General features: G+C 44.8%; 1 protein-coding gene across 1 annotated transcript; it reads right to left on the bottom strand.

The window, feature by feature from the left end:
- Positions 1-8,138: 8,138 nt before the first annotated feature.
- Positions 8,139-20,351, bottom strand: LOC311106896 (phosphoacetylglucosamine mutase-like). The gene is made up of 14 exons (XM_084149281.1): positions 20,089-20,351; positions 15,290-15,477; positions 14,556-14,764; positions 14,024-14,208; positions 13,469-13,536; positions 13,203-13,336; positions 12,771-12,966; positions 11,851-12,008; positions 11,257-11,340; positions 11,079-11,177; positions 10,861-10,980; positions 9,168-9,290; positions 8,842-9,015; positions 8,139-8,674 (listed from the first exon to the last, which is right to left on the bottom strand). Exons 3-14 carry the CDS (start codon positions 14,760-14,762, stop codon positions 8,588-8,590), a joined length of 1,635 nt encoding a protein of 544 aa, XP_084005407.1. The 5' UTR covers positions 14,763-14,764; positions 15,290-15,477; positions 20,089-20,351; the 3' UTR covers positions 8,139-8,587.
- Positions 20,352-20,812: the final 461 nt, after the last annotated feature.

Here is a 20,812-nt window from a genome sequence, read left to right as displayed (position 1 = left end):
AAGAAACACAAAATAACTGTCAATCTCCCTCGGCCTGGGGCTCCATGCAAGATCTCACCTCGTGGAGTTGCAATGATCATGAGAACGGTGAGGAATCAGCCCAGAACTACACGGGAGGATCTTGTCAATGATCTCAAGGCAGCTGGGACCATAGTCACCAAGAAAACAATTGGTAACACACTACGCCGTGAAGGACTGAAATCCTGCAGCGCCCGCAAGGTCCCCCTGCTCAAGAAAGCACATATACAGGCCCATCTGAAGTTTGCCAATGAACATCTGAATGATTCAGAGGAGAACTGGGTGAAAGTGTTGTGGTCAAATGAGACCAAAATCGAGCTCTTTGGCATCAACTCAACTCGCCGTGTTTGGAGGAGGAGGAATGCTGCCTATGACCCCAAGAACACCATCCCTACCGTCAAACATGGAGATGGAAACATTATGCTTTGGGGGTGTTTTTCTGCTAAGGGGACAGGACAACTTCACCGCATCAAAGGGATGATGGACGGGGCCATGTACCGTCAAATCTTGGGTGAGAACCTCCTTCCCTCAGCCAGTGCATTGAACATGGGTCGTGGATGGGTATTCCAGCATGACAATGACCCAAAACACACGGCCAAGGCAACAAAGGAGTGGCTCAAGAAGAAGCACATTAAGGTCCTGGAGTGGCCTAGCCAGTCTCCAGACCTTAATCCCATAGAAAATCTGTGGAGGGAGCTGAAGGTTCAAGTTGCCAAACGTCAGCCTCGAAACCTTAATGACTTGGAGAAGATCTGCAAAGAGGAGTGGAACAAAATCCCTCCTGAGATGTGTGCAAACCTGGTGACCAACTACAAGAAACGTCTGACCTCTGTGATTGCCAACAAGGGTTTTGCCACCAAGTACTAAGTCATGTTTTGCAGAGGGGTTAAATACTTATTTCCCTCATTAAAATGCAAATCAATTCATAACATTTTTGACATGGGTTTTCCTGGATTTTGTTGTTGTTATTCTGTCTCTCACTGTTCAAATAAACCTACCATTAAAATTATAGACTGATCATGTCTTTGTCAGTGGGCAAACGTACAAAATCAGCAGGGGATCAACTACTTTTTTCCCTCACTGTATGTACACATCGAACGAAGGTGTATACTCAGGAGACGAATCTCTGATCTTAACAGCACCATTCTTACGCTTCTGGGTTATTGCACTTCTTCCGTCGATCTCTCTATTTGGTCTTCAAACTTGAACTCGAGATATGCCATTTCGAAAATGAGGCTTTTCCCACAAACCGAAATACGGGTCATCACACTCCCTCATCTGATTGGTCGGGTAGGTGAGCCTTCTGAGCCGGCATACGTGTCATCACATTCCCTCATCTGATTGGTCGAGTAAGCTGGCCTTCTGACTTTGTGGCTGTGGTAACTAGTGACTACCAATAGAAAATGGGCAGCTAATCAATTTGCAGTGCATCACTCAATGCTGTTCTGACGGCGACTGGGGAGTGCTATGCTTGTGTTCCACGAAGTTGGTTCCGGGTTGATAAATGGTGGGAAAAGGCACATCTCCTGTCGTCTATGAAATTAGCTAGTAAAGATAATATTGTTACAGTACCGAAGTATCCTAACAATGGAAATATATTATATTTCTATGAGCCTAACACAGAGATAGTTAGAGGACGCAACATTGTGTCTGTCCCATTATGGCGTCTGTGAGAGCATGGGCAGCTCCATTGAAGCCATCTCCATTTTGAAGTAGGCAATGTTCTTCTTCTACTACTTCTTTGAGTTGGTAAACAACTGAAAGGGTGGTACTATGACTTGCTTTGCTCTCCGAGGCAGGGTGTCTTTGGAATGAGTGATAACTGGGGTGGCATTAAGTGTTGAGGAGGAGTAATTGAAATGGAAGATTCCCTGTGTATGTGACGTCCGCCGTTTGGTGCTACGCAGACCTGGTGGAGAGCATGGTGAAACAGAGAAGACATTGTTTGTTCTTCTGAGTTTTGATGCAGAGTCTTTACTCGACAATGTTAAGTTAGGATGTGTCAGGTACCCCATGAGAGCTTTTGTCCTGAACCCATTACAGTGTTTTAGGTGCCAAGCTTATGGTCATGTTGCAGCAGTGTGTAGGAAAGAGATTCCTAGATGTGAGAAGTGTGCAGGAGGGCATGAGACAAAGGATTGTGTATTACCTACCAGTGAAAGAGGTTGTGTGTGTTAACTGTATGGGTACTCATGGTGCTGGAGATCAGAAGTGTGTGGTGAGAGAAAGGCAGGTTGAGGTTGCCAGGATCAGAGTAGTACAGAAGGTGTCATATGCTGAGGCAGTGAAGAGAGTAGTAGATGCAGATAGGTCCAGGGCGATGAAGCCTAAGAGGATCCCTGTGAGTGGGCCGAGGACAATAGAGAGTGATAGGAATAAAATGTACTTCAGTATGGTTGAATTCTTAGTGGTTATCAACTGTACCGCAGAAATGGAACATAAATCACAGAAGATAGCTGTGGTGGTGGCAGCTGCCGAGAAGTACTTGGATGTACGACATTTTACTGCAGAAGAGTTACAAGCTGTGTTGAGCGATAGTGTCCCGTCCTCCCACAAAGTGTAATGAATTCTCACTCCAGAACAGTAGGGGGAAACACAGGGCTAGATACAGTAAGAAAGAGATGAATAGGGAGGCCATGACTAGCCTCACACTCCAGTACAGCACACGGTTGAGATCCACCCAATACAAATTTACAGAAAAAGAACTGAAAGGGTGCATACTGCCACCTGGTGTGTTGTTTGAACAGGTATAAAGTCAAGGTTGGTGATTTACTGCCATCTGCAGTTATGGACTGTTTGCTCACAAGTATAATTCATTGGCTGATCCCTACTGATGACCTGGATGGAATCCAGGTCATGTGATACTTCCTTAACCCATTGGAAGTCCCACCCAGTTGACTACTTAAAAATGGTGAAAGTCCTCTATGGTGCTTCCCATGCTAAAACAGGCTTTTGGGCACTAGAGTCCTCTATCTATCTCTACGAGCCTAACAGGGTAGAGGCATGCGACTGTGAACTGTGAGCTGGTTGGTCCGTTTGAATTAATTGGTTGCAGGTGTGACAGAGAACGCACCTTCACCTGTTTGCTACCAAATGGTGGTGCATGCATTGAATTTCCTTCTAGAGCAGAGAAGGAAAGGTAGGGAGAAAGCTGAGGTGCATTCAATTAGCTTGAAAGTTTGTTACGTTGCGGAACGGTTTATATTGAAAGACACCTTTCCCCAAACCGTTCATGTACATTCTTGAACAGACCATGAGGTACATTTGCTCCTGTTTGGTGGGTGTGGCCAGCTGTGGCTTGAAGCAATTAGTGACTTATTTAAAGGGCAGTGGCCATGCTGACAGCATTCCCCAACCCACAAACCAACCCCTCCCCATTTTTCAACTGGTCGTTCAGTACAGCACCGTTTCCATTCAATTGAACGTTCCAGAATGTAAAAATGTACTGAACACAGCTCTGCTGCTGTCCCTGTTCCATCAGATATATAGCAGTTGCAAAACAACTTTCATTCACTGTTGACTAATCTTATTAAAGGTCCAATGCAACCATTTAAATCTCAATATCAAATAATTTCTGGGTAACAATTAAGTACCTTACTGTGATTGTTTTCAATTAAAATGGTCAAAAAGAAACAAAAAAAGCTTCTTAGCAAAGAGCGATTTCTCAAGCAAGAATTTTGCTAGGGCTGTCTAGGAGTGGTCTGAGTGGGGAGGGGAAAACTGAAAACTAGCTGTTATTGGCAGAGAGGTTTGGAACTCTTTTTCTTATTGGTCTACTAACTAATTTACTGCCTGGTAGGTCAAACCTCCAACCCACCAAAACAGGCTGAAATTCTAGGCGGTCTTTTCAAACAGCTTTTACACTAAAAGGGCAATATCATAATTTTCACAATTTCACAGTATTATTCCAACGCTTATAGTGTGGAAATATATACAGTTGAAGTCAGAAGTTTACATACACCTTAGCCAAATACATTTAAACTCAGTTTTTCACAATTCCTGACATTTAATCCTAGTAAAAGGGTCAGTTAAGATTACCACTTTATTTTAATAATGTGAAATGTCAGAATAATAGTAGAGAGAATTATTTATTTCAGCTTTTCTTTCATCACATTCCCAGTGGGTCAGAAGTTTACATACACTCAATTAGTATTTGGTAGCATTGCCTTTAAATTATTTATCTTGGGTCAAACGTTTCAGGTAGCCTTTCACAAGCTTCCCACAATAGGTTGGTTGAATTTTGCAGAAAAACACCCCCAAAGCATGATGTTTCCACCCCCATGCTTCACAGTAGGTATGGTGTTCTTTGGATGCAACTCAGCATTCTTTGTCCTCCAAACACGATGAGTTGAGTTTTTACCAAAAAGTTCTATTTTGGTTTCATCTGAACATATGACATTCTCCCAATCCTCTTCTGGATCATCCAAATGCACTCTAGCAAACTTCAGACGGGCCTGGACATGTACTGGCTTAAGCAGGGGGACACGTCTGGCACTGCAGGATTTGAGTCCCTGGCGGCGTAGTGTGTTACTGATGGTAGGCTTTGTTACTTTGGTCCCAGCTCTCTGCAGGTCATTCACTAGGTCCCCCCGTGTGGTTCTGGGATTTTTGCTCACCGTTCTTGTGATCATTTTGACCCCACGGGGTGAGATCTTGCGTGGAGCCCCAGATCGAGGGAGATTATCAGTGGTCTTGTATGTCTTCCATTTCCTAATAATTGCTCCCACAGTTGATTTCTTCAAACCAAGCTGCTTACCTATTGCAGATTCAGTCTTCCCAGCCTGGTGCAGGTCTACAATTTTGTTTCTGGTGTCCTTTGACAGCTCTTTGGTCTTGGCCATAGTGGAGTTTGGAGTGTGACTGTTTGAGGTTGTGGACAGGTGTCTTTTATACTGATAACAAGTTCAAACAGGTGCCATTAATACAGGTAACAAGTGGAGGACAGAGGAGCCTCTTAAAGAAGAAGTTACAGGTCTGTGAGAGCCAGATATCTTGCTTGTTTGTAGGTGACCAAATACTTATTTTCCACCATAATTTGCAAATAAATTCATTAAAAATCCTACAATGCGATTTTCTGGAAAAGAAAATCTCAATTTGTCTGTCATAGCGACAGCCCCAAAACATCACTGCTCTAGAGGAGATCTGCATGGAGGAATGGGCCAAAATACCAGCAACAGTGTGTGAAAACCTTGTGAAGACTTACAGAAAACGTTTGACCTGTGTCATTGCCAACAAAGGGTATATAACAAAGTATTGAGAAACTTTTGTTATTGACCAAATACTTATTTTCCACCATAATTTGCAAAAAATTCATTAAAAATCCTACAATGTGATTTTCTGGATTATTTTTTCTCATTTTGTCTGTCATAGTTGACGTGTACCTATGATTAAAATTACAGGCCTCTCTCATCTTTTTAAGTGGGAGAACTTGCACAATTGGTGGCTGACTAAATACTTTTTTCCCCCACTGTATATATTTAAAGGTAAAAATCAGTCTCAGCGTAATTCCGTTACCATGGAATTGCCCTTAGTGTGACATCTGGTCATCACAGGCATGCATTTACACGACTGCTGTAATGACCTGCTAATGACTTTTTATGACAGGTTATGAGTTACAAGGGGAGATTGTGGATGGGCAGACTGATGGGCAACCAATTAGCGACTTACTGTGAAAACTGCATGGGAGGCTGGGTTAGGAGGTTTACACAGAAAGGAAGGAAAGCAAATTCACAGAAGGAACGAGTAGGCTTGCCCCTCTCAGGAAATTGAGGAGCTGATGCAGCAGATGCACACTACCATTCAAAAGTTTGGGGTCACTTAGAAATGTCCTTGTTTTCGAAAGAAAAGCCATTTTTTGTTCATTAAAATAACCTAAAATTGATTTGAAATACAGTGTATACATTGTTAATGTTGTAAATGGCTATTGTAGCTGGAAACTGCTGATTTTTAATGGAATATCAACATAGGCGTACAGAGGCCCATTATCAGCAACCATCTGTCCTGTGTTCCAATGGCACGTTGTGTTTGCTAATCCAAGTTTATCATTTTAAAAGGCTAATTGATCATTAGAAAACCATTCTGCAATTATGTTAGCACAGCTGAAAACTGTTGTGCTGATTAAAGAAGCAATAAAACTGGCCTTCTTGAGACTAGTTGAGTATCTGGACCATTAGCAATTGTGGGTTCGATTACAGTATCAAAATGGCCAGAAACAAATAACTTTCTTCTGAAACTCGTCAGTCTATTCTTGTTCTGAGAAATGAAGGCTATTCCATGCGAGAAATTTCCAAGAAACTGAAGATCTCGTACAACGCTGTGTACTACTCCCTTCACAGAACAGCGCAAACTGGCTCTAACCAGAATAGAAAGAGGAGTGGGAAGCCACGGTGCACAACTGAGCAAGAGGACAAATACATTAGAGTGTCTAGTTTGAGAAACAGACGCCTCACAGGTCCTCAACTGGCAGCTTCATTAAATACTACCCGCAAAACACTAGTCTCAACGTCAACAGTGAAGAGGCGACTCCGGGATGCTGACCTAGGCAGAGTTGACACCACCGGTCAACAGATTAAGAACATGGATGTGTTTCTGTGTGTGTGTAGATCCTAAACCTAGAGGGTGAGTTGGAGTCCATGAAGACGAGGAATGAGTCTCTGGAGAATCAGATTCGTGATGCTGTGGGGAAACGCAAGAAAAAAGAAGAGACACTTCTGGTGAGTATTGCTACTTTCACAACAAATCTTTACTGTAGAAAGAAGCACGGCAGGTCAACACTCTTTTAGAAGTGGGCAACAAGTGAGTTCTTTCAAATGGACTCTAACAGCAGCTTAGAATTGGCTCCCTATGACCTAAAAGCTTGTGTGTGTTTCCCACAGGAGCGTATTGAGGGGCTGAAGCTGGAGCTGAAGGTGATGAAGGAGAAGATAGCTCTGCTGCTGAGGGAGTACCAGGAGCTGCTCAACGTCAAGATGGCCCTGGAGATTGAGATCACCACCTACAGGTGACCATCACACCTTCCCCAATATTCTAAACAGGCTTCTGCTCCTCTCGCGTCTCATCTCCTTCTTGAATAGACAGAAGTGGACAGGTGAAAGCAAATTCACAGTAGGACTCATCCATATTGCTTTCACCTATCCTGGGTTTGTCAGATCTGTGGAGGAGATGAAAAAGAGAAGAAAAGGAAAGGCAGCAACACAAGTCTTTTGATATGGTTATTCTTTTGATACGTTAGTAAGTGTACGTGTGTTTTCTCATGTCTACTCTGTGGCTGTGCATTTGGCCGGGCGCTGATCGAGGGCGAAGACACCCGTCTCATTACCATGGTACAGATCATGTCTCTGGGTGGCGGAAGAGGGGGCATGGCCATCAGTGCTAGCATGAATGCTAGCTCTGCCTCTGTTAGCGCTGCCTCTGGGAACAGGTATGGTGCCGAGCTGGGCGGAGCCCTCAGTAATGGACGTAAAGGAAATGGAGGCGACAAAGAGGCCCCTGATGGGGCGGTGGAGGTGAAATCAACAGAGAGCCAGACGGAGAGCTACGAGGAACAGTCAGTGGAGATGACTGAGCGGAAGACTCTTCTCATCAGGTCGTGCAAGCCTGGGACATAACCTCAATCATAACCTATGATCTATCAATAAAATATGAAATACCAGTAATCTGTTTTGTCATCTGAAAATATGCTAATGGTAGCCATTTTTGTATACATTTGTGTCACCCAGTATCATTTTCTCTCAGAACAGTTAAGACAGAAGACATGTATGAGAGTGACACACAGGAACGCACCATTACCATCTCCGGAGCTGCTGACGACACAGACGAGGATTAGAGCTGGGAGTCGAGGCTCCTAACTACTACAACAGCTTAGGAGAATGTTAGACCAATACCCTTTAGACCTAAGCCCCAGCCCTTCCACCCTTGCCCCCACAAATGCATCCTACACCAACCCCCAATTATAATATTTTCTCTTGATATGGTCATTTCAGAGAGTATACCTGTATTTGGGTTATTCCGTTCCGTTATAAGTCAATTAAGTTTATGTAGTAACACATGCCATTTATTCCATGTAACTAGAGGTTTTTTGAGAGGATACGAACTAAAAGAAATGCAGCACAAGTTTGATGTCAGTTTCACTTTCATATCTTTACTCTTGGTGTTCAACAATTACATAGCAGCACAGTCTTTCCAGTTGAGATCTGTTCAAAGCAGTGTAGTTACTCAGATATGAACGGAAATGCTAAATTGATCTACAATAATAACTGGTAATGTAAACACTTTTAGAATTACATGGGAATAGGACCAAACCAATACATTGACAGAGGATTAAGGTTGGGTAAAAAATGGGATTACAATTTTAACCTTGTTTAGCATATGCTCCCTTCACATTGACTGAAATCAATCACATTTTTCTGACTCATAGAAAATTAGCAATAATACAGTATTAAATGCTTTGGCACCCGATTAAAAAGGCTACAAAATGGACTGGACGTACAATCATGGGTTCAGGAAGTATGGTCATCTTCAGGAGATGACAGGAGTTTTCAATAGACTTAAAATTGCATAGTGTGTGTGTTTATAACGGTTTGGGCTCCTCTCCTACTCCTCCTGCGAGGCGGTACACTGCCAGGCTAACTTCATGTGCCAGGGCATCGGCACTCTCCTGTAACACACAGAAACACATCACCATTATCCCCATCAGACAGTGAGAGACAGAAAAAGAAAGTTAAAAGGCATAGTGAGTGAACAAGAAAAGGTGAATTGAGTGGATCACTATCACTCCATGTGTCCTATTAAAAGTAGGTTGTAGTCTCAGCATCTCAGTCCCACCTGTGTGTCTGCCTCAGCGTACACTCGGACCACATCCTCCGTGCCAGAGGGGCGGACAAAGGAGCGTGCCTGTCTGTACTTCTTCACCAGGCTGTCTATGGCCTCCTGCAGACCTGCTGGACTCACTGTTCTCCTCTCTGCATCTGTAGTGTCAATCACCCGCCGGTCTGCCACCTATAGGCCACACAACACTGCAACTGTGAGGCACTGGGATAAACGGTGTTAAAACATATGTACTAGATTTCTTTATTATACAGTCATTTATAGTAACATACGATGCAACTCCCTGAGTGCACACACACACGCACGCACACACAAACACACACCTTGACTTTGAGCTGTCTGTTGGGCAGGTCTGTGTAGATGGCATCCCATTGTTGTACTGTCATCCCTCTGATGGCTAACACAGCCTCAATCAGCAGCATGTCAGAAATAGCATCTCCTACTGTCTACAGAGAGAGAGAGAGAAAAAATGTAAGTAATGCACACAGGATTTGACCCTTCATTGCAATGACCGTGTGTAGTCCCCTGAATTGCTAAAAAGGTTGACTGTGGGTGTTTCTCAATATGCATACTACCGTGCTCCACACTCTCATGCGCCTAGTGCATTCTCAGAGGATGTTCTCTTGAGTACATTCTTGTGAGGACGAGAGTGTGGAGATCGCATAAAAACACTACCTTTGAGAAGCACTCACACTTCAACCTACAGTATTACCTCACGCTGCACCTCCCCCTCCCACATTGTCGGAACCTTCTTCCAGCCAGGACAATGGCAACAATAAAGACAAAACAAGATATACACAAAGCAAACGTTTTACTTCATAACTATCAGCTAGCTATATGTGAATAGTAATAATCTATCTTACCAGATAGTTTAATAGGCAAAAATGACTTAAAACTAATGTTATGCAAGGTAGATGTCAATTCTCTGTTGGTAGCTAGTTACCAATTCTGGCTAACAGTATTAGCTAGCCAGTTAGCCCTATTGACTTACTATGGGCTTGCGATCTACGCATTCTACAATGGGTATTGGTAGGCAGGTAAACATGCTGAAATTAACACAAAATGTATTTATTAAAAGGCCCAAAAACATGATTTTCACACTGAGGTTGGAATAATACTGTGAAATTGTGAAGATGATGATAATGCCCTTTTAGTGTAAGGGCTGAGACAGACCAATAGCGTTTGCTGGCCGAGAGTACTTAGCACCTCTGAATGTAATTTACAAACTGAGTGTGCACCAATTTTATATGTAGAATCGTGTGAAAAATGTCAGCAGTCAGACGTCTACAGCAGGTAGACACAGCGTGCTTAACGATCAGCAGACGAACGCTAGATCCACATTCTGTACGACGGTTTTGGTGGGATGGAGTTTTGGCCTGCCTGGTGACATCACCAGGTGGTAAATTAGTTAATAAGCCAATAATAATGGGAGTTCCAAACCTCTCTGCCAATAGATGGGTTGGTTGTTTAGCAATAAACCGATGCGTGCGCAACTATGGGACAAAACAGACAGGGTTGGCTTAGATTGTTGACAACATGTAAACTATATTTAATCTCCAATGTTTATTGAATAAATAAAGAATAACAACACATAGACTTCTGTCCCATTGAAGCACGCGCATAGTTTTTGTGATGTTCTCAGCTAAACCGTCTATAACAGCTAGTTTTCAGTTTTCCCCTCCCCATTCAGACCACTCCCAGACAGTCCTAGCAAAATTCTTGCTTGAGAATTTGCTCTTAGCTAAGAAGCTATTTGTTTCTTTTTGACCATTTTCATCGAAAGCAATGACATTAAGGTACTTAATTGTTACCCAGAAATGATTTGATATTGAGATAAAAATGGCAGGCAACATATGAGATGTGAATGGGCGTCATATTTCTGTCCATCCGAGAAGTGCCCGCCGTGCATTGATTTGGACTGACTGATGCATGCTCCAATTTCCGTACACGGAGCACGGTACTGTAGTATGCATATTGAGAAACACCCTGTGTTGACCTGACCATGTGCGGTCATACCTGGTTGATGAGGTTGACCGTGTTCTGCAGTAGGAGTGCAGCTCTCTTCCTCTCGTCGTTGGTGTTGGAGTCCTGGGCTAGCTGCTGGATCTTCTCCTCTGCTGCTTTACTGAACAGAACCTGAGACGGGACCGCAACACAACATAACCATAGTCAGACGGGCAGCCATTGATTGGGTGCTTTCAGTGTGAGTGTGTATGTGTATGTTGCCTACTCACTGTCCCGTGGCCATTAGCCTCAAAGTAAACACCAATGTCAAACTCCTGGGCTGCATGGTGAAGATGTTTCACTCCTGTCTTGGTACACCTCACTATCACCTGGGAGGAGGGAGGAGAGGTCAGCGCTGATAGCATGTGTGTGTTGGAAAGACTGAGGTGTGTGTGTGTGTGTCCACACCTTCATGGTATCTTCCAGGTATTGTGTGGAGCTGCCGTTAGCGTACGCTGTCTGCACCACGGCTATCTGCAGGTCAAGACCAGCCTGCATAAACCAAACACACACAGGGGGAACACAGGTCAGTGTGTGTGCACACTTCTGAATGAGGATGGTACTGAGTCTGTGTGTGTTATGTAGGGGCGTGTTTAAGCATCATTAATCTGGGTTAACCCAGAACTAAAGTATTGCGTAATTGGTCAGCTGCTCAATTAAAGTTCTGATTCCATACATGTTAAGAGATGAAGAGATGCTAGAATGAGGAGCAGAACTGGAACAAGTAGCTCCACCCTCTGTCTTCGCAAGTTATGGGCAAGTCTATGGGGCCGAATGTCACCTCCCCTTCCGAATTTCGAAAGATACTATACACCTGCGAAATCGTGATTTGTCCAAATAACCAGTGATGACAAACCCAAGCACCGGAACTATTGCTGCTCGTTAGCTAACGGTGCTCATAGTATAAAGACAGATCGACGGTACCACTTATGTTTACTGCAGTTTGCCCACCAGAGATGAAAGCATCATAGGTAAGTATAGCGACTGTGTGTGTGCATATACTTGTGTGAGCAGTTCTTTGAGGTAGGTGCTGATGAGAGTGGCAATCTTGTCTCCATCTAGCAGATGGAATCTCCCGGCAGAGCCGCTGTAGTAATAAACTATACGATCAGCATCGCCATCATAGGAACAGCAACGCTCCCCAGCAGTCATCTCCACACCTAGAGAGAGAGAGCGAGAAGGGTCAGAGCGAGAAGGGTCAGAGCGAGAAGGGTCAGAGCGAGAAGGGTCAGAGCGAGAAGGGTCAGAGCGAGAAGGGTCAGAGCGAGAAGGGTCAGAGCGAGAAGGGTCAGAGCCATCCACTTCAGGAGTCTGGCTGTAGCCTACAGTATTTATACAATGTAACTCATTGAGATGTCTTCCCTCTGGTTGTCAAACATGGAAACTATAATATAACAATCCTGACTGTCCTTTATTTCATAATGAGATATAGCAGGTCTGTTTATGAGTCACCTGTAGCCTGAGACACACCCACAAGTCAAATTCCAGTTACAACACCACCGTGCATTTCGACACACCATGCGGTGAGTCCTACCTCAATAATAGTAGTCCTGTGTAGGTCAGTTGGTATGGTGCTTGCAACACCAGGGTTGTGGGATCGATTCCCACGGGGGACCAGTATGAAAAAAAAGTATGAAAATGTATGCACTCGCTACTGTAAGTCGCTCTGGGTAAGAGCGTCTGCTAAATGACTAACGTAAATAATATTAAGTAGCTTCCTCTCCTTGTTTCTTTTTCTTTCCCTTTGCAAGTGGATATTCTCCATTTAGCTTTCACTTGACTTACCCCATCTTTTCACAGCAATACAGATGCAGTGCAAATAAAATACAGAAAACTGGGCGAGGATGCTATTTGTGGTCTATTGAAATGTACACATGGAAAGAAATAGAGACAAGGACAGGTCTAATGGACTACAGTCGCACCTTTGGGAGCTCTCTGCTGTACTTTGACGTAGTCGGCTCCACACAGGTGGTTGAGTTTTCCGCTGGAGCCGTCGTTGAAGAGGGACAGCTGCAGCTCATTCTTCAGGTAGGTCTCCATCTCACACACCTTCAGAGCCCCGATACCATTAGCCCCGTCCACCAGCAGGGCCTTCTGATCATCTGTACGGTTAGGCACCTGGAGAGAGGGGTGGAATGGATAACATTATTTTTCATGAACAAGCAATTTTTACTGCTTGCAAATGTGTATACATGATTTGTAAAACAATATACATGCTTATAACCGCTTACAAATGTGTCTACGTGATTATAAATGTTAGAATACAAATGTTGTATTTATAAAGAGTTTAGTCATGCTTATTAATGGATGTTATTATAGTGTTAAAGACAGACAGAGAGGTGATGTAGTCTTACGTTCTTAGTGAGCTGGATGAAAGCCTGGGAGAGTTTCCGGTAGTAACCTTTGACAGTGGCTTCACCATATCGACCCTGGGTGTTCTGACAGCATACCATGTAGTGCAGCTGGGGTGTGGTCACCAAGCCATAGTCTGATAGACAGGGAGAGTTACCAATCAGTGATTTCCAAACAAGAAAAATAACCAACAATCAATCACATACCAAGGTGTAGTCTAATAAGAATGACATCATAGACAGCTAAGGAAACCTAAGAGTTAACGCACCTTTACTGTGGCCTCCCAGGGCGTGGACTCCATCCAGCACTGCCTGTGATAGGCTCTCACTACTGGGCCTGAAGTAACACAACCATTCAGATTAAACGTCTAAGGAGATATCGGAGTTGCCTGACGACTCAAACTGAATTCTTCCTCTGCTTTATGTTCGCTACGTAGTTCAGTCTGAAACTGCCATCGTTGAAGTCGTTTGTGGTTACGTCAAAATGTTGTACAAAGCAAAGTAATCAGCGATTGGATCATCTCTAACCAATCAGAGTATCAAAGCCAATGATGAATTTTCTAAACGCCGCTTTACCCACGTGTGTTCTGGCCCAAACCATTGGTTTCTGGGACCAATCAGAATGGTTTGCATTCATTTGCATCACCCGGTGCCCCATGTGGGCAGAGTTGACGTATTTAAGACCATTCCATTGGTCCTAAAGTGAAATCTCCACCCACCCAGGGCACCGGGTGACGCAAAAGGAACTCGCCCCCTGTTATATTGATAACCTGGTATATTCGTGGCTATAGTTTAGTTTCTAGAGAATGATAACATCCCAGTACCTGGTGTCTTTGCCCACAAACACGCTGGCCTCTTGGGCCATGCTGATGGCCTCTCTCTCTATAACATCCTTCAGAGCGGTGAGCAGACCCTCCTGCTCCGCGTTGGCCAGCTGGGTGGCATAGCCCTCCCACGCAGGGGTCACCATCTCCCCCATGGGATCCACCAGCTTCACCCCATTATCCTCCTGGAGAGGGGGTGATATAGTGGATGGGAAGGGAGAGGTGGAGAGACGGAAGGAAGGGGTATGAGAGGAATAGGAAGGGGTCGTTGTAGTATATTGGATAGTGAGGGAGGGAGGGAGGGAGATAAAGATGAATATTGGGATGTTGTGTAAGTCAGAAAATTAATAGTTTACCTGAAACCAAATCAATACTAGACAACCTTCCTCTAATAATATCTGAAAATCCACAGTGGCCCTGAGAGCACACCAGAATAGGACACCAGAGACGATCAGTTAAAGAGAGACTCTGAAGCAACACAGACACAGTGAATGATTAATAGGCTAGTGAATGCACTTCATGTTTTGTTCACCTCAGGGTTGTGTGACGCAGTGACCATGACTCCGATGGTGGCCTTAGTCTTCTTGGAGCGGAGTGTGGCCAGTAAACCCATTCGGAACATGACGTGGTCTAGCTGCTTAGCGTTGGTGCGGAACCCAGCAGTACCATACTGTAGGACCAACCCTACAGGCATAGGGTGGACAGCAGACTTCTGGGATACTTCCTCAAACTGGGCCATTCCTGAAACACATAACAGGGAAACAAAGGGGATGTCTTGATAGTCTGATGTGGGTTCCTCTCTTCAGCTCCTCTCCTTCATAACATGTAGCTTATAGTCTTCAAGAAGGGGCTAAACATTTTAGGAACCACAAAGAATCATCATGACCTGATATTCATTCTGAACACCTTACAATAATAACGATGACTGCCATATAGCTTTCTAAACACTATTACAATATTTGATCTGTCAATTTAATGAGGTGACTGAGAAAACATGTTCATCATGCATTCGTCGTTAATACACCATAAATCTAGGCCCTACTAGGGCATACTTTACGGGGCAAAGGTGTATCTGTGCTGAACATTGATGTCAACTAACATTAGCTAGCTAGCTCGCTAGCTAATGCAGAAACATAATTGAGCTCCTCTGACAGACTGATATGCAACATGCGCGCAGTGTAATTTACTTGTTACAAGATAAATAGACTACAGGCTATTCATTTCGAAATACTTACTAAACTGATCAATTGTTTTTATTTCACTTACTTGCAGTTGTTGAAGAAGAAGCTAGCAGGGAAGTGGAGTGAATGGAAAGCTTCCCGATTCTCCTAGCGACGTGGCTGCAGTTCAGGGTTCATCACGTGACCACGCCCTTCTTCTTCTTCTTCTTCTTCAGTGGGGGTTTATCGGCGGTTGGCATCCAACATTATGGTGCATTACCGCCACCTACCGTACTGGAATGTGGGCCAGAGACAGGGAGAAACTAAATCCTACCGGCCAACCCCGTTTCTCTTAAAAAATATAAAATATTTGAGACTATATCTAATGACGTTCTGCTCAATATACTCTAAACTAATTTCCTGTATCCCCTTCTCCCTCATACTAAATCTCATCCTCTCTCTTTCCCTCTGATACTGCCCACACTGAAGCAATACATGTTCCACAGTCTCTATTTCCTGACAATAATCACTTTCCTGATGGATGCTTTCCTATCACGTTTAATGTCTTATTCAACTGGCTGTGTCCCACCCTTAATCTTGTAAAAACAGCCTCCTCTCTTCTGTCCCTTCCTGCCGTCCTCCCCAACTTTCCTCTGTACTTGAAATAAATGCCTTCCCTTATTATTTATATTCCACTGCTCCTGCCATATCTTCACCATCACTGTATATATCAGTCTTTTTGCCTCTGCCTTGCTCATTGACACTTCAACATCCCCACTACTAAGTGCTTGTTTAGCCTGTTTATCTACAGCCTCGTTCCCCTCCACCCCCATATGGGCTGGAACCCAAGTAAATCTTATCTGAATACCCATCTGTTTAATCCTGCCATGGGTTTGTAGCACCTCATAAAGCAGGTATTGTCTTCTACGTGAGCTAAAGGACTGGAGACTCATTAACACTGCACGAGTCAGAGCAAATAACTATTCTATCTGGCTTAACTTCCTCCACCCACTGCAAGGCCAACAGTACGGCCTTCAGCTCCACCGTATATACAGCCAGATTATCTGTAATACGTTTCCTGAATTCCACCCCACACTCCTGCACTACAAATGCTGACCCAGTACGTCCTGTCCTTGGATCTTTTGAACCATCTGTGTAAATGGCCACAAAATTCTGATACACAGTTTCCAGACGTCTCTTAAAGAAATCAGCTGGATCAACCCCCTCCCTATCTTTCTGTATTCTCTCCAACACTTCTAGATCAACTACTGGAGGCGGGAGTAGCCATGGTGGATTTACAGAAATAACTACTGTTGGACTAAACTCCCTTACCCACCCACCCAAAGCTTGTGTTCGGTCTTCGCTCATGTTCCCAGAATGCCTGTAAAATCCCTTTCGCAGTATGAAAATGTATGCACTCACTAACTGTAAGTCGCTCTGGATATGAGCGTCTGCTAAATGACTAAAATGTCAAATGTCAAATGAGACACCCCATGTCCTTGTAGGTTGACCCAATAATTTATTGCCAGCTGCTGTCTCCTAATCTGCAACGGCATATCCCCCATCTCCACCTGTAATGCAGCCACTGGGGATGTCCGAAATGCCCCACTACATATTCTGAGTCCTTGCCCTGTATGACATCTAGCCTTTCCAGTGAGGTCCGGGCTGCCGAACCATATACTATACTTCCATAATCTATTACAGATCGGATCAATGCAACATACATATGTCTTCAATGAGGAACGCCCAGCCCCCCCACTCCTTCCCGTCAGACAGCGCATCACATTTAGCACCTTCTTACACTTTCCCACCACTCTCTCAATGTGTTCTGCCCAGGTCAGTCTAGTTTCAAAGTATACCCCAAGGAACCTGAAGGCCCCCACCCTCTCCAAGTTTCTCCCATATAACCTCAAGCTTACCTCATCTCCCACCTTCCTCCTGGTAAAGAACACTGTTTGAGTTTTCTCTACAGAGAACCTGAATCCCCACCGCTCTACCTCATCAGTTGCTTCCTGTACCTTCCTGACTATGTATGGCACATGTCTTCCCCCTCTTCCATAAGGCACCATCATCTTCAAATAACGACCTCCCTATATCCGGCTGTACCTGAGAGTAAACATAATTGATCATGATTGAGAACAACAGAGGACTAATCACGCTCCCCTGCGGTGTACCATTATCCACCAAGTAGCTGCCTGATAAAGACTTCCCCACCCTCACCTGGGTAGACCTTCCAAACAGGAAGTCCTTTATCCAGTTGTACATTCTTCCTCCAAACCCCATAATATCAAGCTTGATTAACAACCCCTCCTTCCATATCATATCATACGCCTTCTCCACATCAAAAAAGACAGCTACAACAGTTTCCTTGTTCACCTGAGCCTTCCTGACCTCTGCTTCTAAGCAGAGCACTGGATCCATAGTTCCCCTACCCTTCCTGAACCCACTCTGATATGGTGTTACTAGCCCTCTGCTCTCCAGGAAGTAAGTTAGCCTCTCCGTAATCATAAATTCCATAATCTTACATACATGTGATGTTAAAGCTATTGGCCGATAGCTTGTTGGCTTCGTTGGATCCTTCCCGGGCTTCCGGATTGGTACCACTACTGCCTCCTTCCAACTGCCTGGTAGTTTCCCCTCCTCCCACACTCTGTTGTACAACACCAATACCTAATCCAGTGCCTCATCACTAAGATGGGCCAACATAACATAGCACACCTCATCTTTCCCAGGTGAAGTTAACCCACCCTTACCTATTGCTCTTTTCACCTCTGCCCTGGTAAATGGTGCACTCAACGCATCATTTACATCCTCCCTCCTTTCCAGCACTCCAGAATGCTCCTCTCTCGTGTTCTCTCTCCCCCTCTGCCCCTCCTCAGACAGATTTGCGGAGCTATGCACTTGGACAAATGCTTTGGCCATCATCTCTGCTTTCTCCTCATCCGTTACTGCCACATCCTCCCCACTCATCAACACTGGATAATCCCACTCCCTTCTGATCCCACTCATCCTCTTAATCATCCCCCACACTTCTCCCACAGGTATCGCCCTTCCAATGGTGTGACAGAACCGATGCCAACATGACCTCTTTGCCTGACGGATAGTTATCTTCACCATGGCCTGGGCCTGCTTATACTGAATCAGATGTTGGAAGTTATGCGTCCTTTTCAGTACTCTAAATGCCCTGTTCCTAATCCTCACCATTGCCTCACATTCCTCCGTCCACCATGGGACTGCTTTCCTCCTCCTCCTACCTGAACTCTTAGGTATAGCCTCAGTAGCTGCCCCCACTAACGCTGTTCTCACCCAGTTTTTCATACTATCTACATCCCCTCTCATATCCACCCGAGCCATCACCTGCTCACTCAGCTCCTGAAGCTGATCCCACTTTGCCCTTCCAAACACCCACCTGCCTACTCCATCCACTAACACCTCCTCCTCCCTCTGGCCTACTGTACATACAATGGGGTAATGATCACTCCCTACTGCCGACTCCTCCCATACCTCCCACTCACATATTCCTGCCATCGTACTAGATACCAGAGTGAGGTCCAAGGCAGACTCTTTCCCTGTGGCTACATCAATCCTGGTCCCTCGGCCATCATTCAAGCACACCAGATCTTTCCTTTCTATAAAATGTTCCATCACTTGGCCATTTCCATCCATCCGTTTCCCCTCCCCCCCCACCCAAAGCGTGTTGTGGGCGTTAAAATCCCCACACCACATTACCTTACTTCTTTCCTGGCCCTCCACCCTCTCCAGCACTTCCATTTCCAATATTTGACACGGATTATAGTAATTCACTACCACTAGCACCCCTCCTCTCATCCACACCTCCACCACCACATACTCCTGTTCAATACCTTTACCTATCATATTGTAGGGAATTCCTTGCTTTATGAAGGTGGCACATCCCCTCCCTCCCCCTATATCTCGGTCCCTACGAACCACTACATATCCCTGTATGATAAACTCCACTTTCGGTTTGAGCCATGTTTCCTGCACACAAATCACATCAGGCTTAGCTATCATATCAACAATGAACTGCTTGAATTCCTGCCCATTAGCCAACAGGCTTCGAGCATTCCATTGTACTACTACCACCATAACTAAGATCCAGTAATACATGACTCCACCATCGGCTGATTGAGGTCATCTCGAACCTCTTCCCATGTCAACCCTGTCATACTCAAATGTCTCCCAGAAGCTTTCACTATTAGTTTAATCCTCTCCATTTTAGACTCTACTTTATCAGTGCTATTGATAGCTTCTGCTATGAACGTCACCAGCTTTCTCTTTTCTATGTACATCATATCGCTGCCCACCTGCCCCGTAATCCCCAGTCTAGATGCTCCTACCCATCTCTCCCTTGAACCTGTATCTCCCGGACATGGACCACCCTCGCTGCCTCAGCATATGACACCCTTCTCTCCTTGATCACCCTCACTGCCTCAGCATATTGCACCATTCTCTCCTGGACCACCCTCGCTGCCTCAGCATATGACACCCTTCTCTCCGCTCTCACTTGTTGCACCTCCACTGCCTTCTTCATAGCCTCACACCCACTATATGCCACACTATGAGCACCCCCACAGTTGCAGCACTTTGGTTGTACACCATCTCCACACTTCCCATACTCATGCTTTCCTCCACACCTGGCACACCTCTTTTTCTCTTTACAGACTGTTGCCACATGCCCAAACCTCTGCCATTTATAACATCTTAAAGGCTTCGGTACATAACAATCCTCACATAATAACTCATATATCCTGTTGTTACCTTATTTGGCAGTATCCGGTCCTTAACATGTAACAGAATATAAGTGCTATCTACCCTATCTCCACCCCTTGTTGCTTGCAATCTGTGTACATTCACTAGAACGCCTCCTCTCAAATTGTCCCTTACCTCGTTAGTGCGAACACTCACAGGCACTCCTGTTATCACCCCTTTACTCCACTGCTTCCCTGCTTGATCAGTCCAGCTGCTCGACTCCACCTTACACTTCCCTATTTGCTTCACTCCGATAGCTTTTTCCCTCTGCGCCATGTCCTTACAGCACACCAACAATCTCCCATCTCTTGACACTTTAGCATTAACAACTTCCCCAATCAACTATTTTATCACAGCAGTCAACCTTATCGGACTCATCGCCCCAACTCCCCCTTCCTTCCTAAACTTCCTAATCACTTTATGCTCCTCCTCACCTCCATGTTCCTCTCGTGTCTTATCTTGCCCTTCCTCTTTATCTTGCCCTTCCTCTGCACTTTCTACCTCTAAACTTCCGCTAGCGTTGGAAGCTAGGTTGCTCTCCTCAAACCTTTTCTGCCTCCTCTTTACCTCCGTAGACCTCTCGCTCCCCTTCATTCCCCTACTCCCTTTCTCTCCCACTTTCTTTTTCTCTTTCTTACTCCCTCCTTTATTTGTACCACTACGTTCCATACTTGCTTCACTTTCCTCTCCATCACTATCTCCTACCATCTCTGACCCATTCACAGCATGGCCGTGCCGAACCTCCGCCACACCGAGTAAAGTTTGTTTGTTTTTCAACGATTTCAAAAATCCCTCGCCCTCTATCGGTGTCATTAATCACCGACGTCCTGCGCAGTCGACCACGCCCTTCAACGGTCGT

The sequence above is a fragment of the Coregonus lavaretus genome (assembly GCF_964263955.1).
Source record: "Coregonus lavaretus genome assembly, chromosome: 31".
NCBI classification, from domain to species: domain Eukaryota; kingdom Metazoa; phylum Chordata; class Actinopteri; order Salmoniformes; family Salmonidae; genus Coregonus; species Coregonus lavaretus.
The sequence above is the reverse complement of the archived record's forward strand: the minus strand, read 5'-3'. Positions and strand labels throughout refer to the sequence as shown.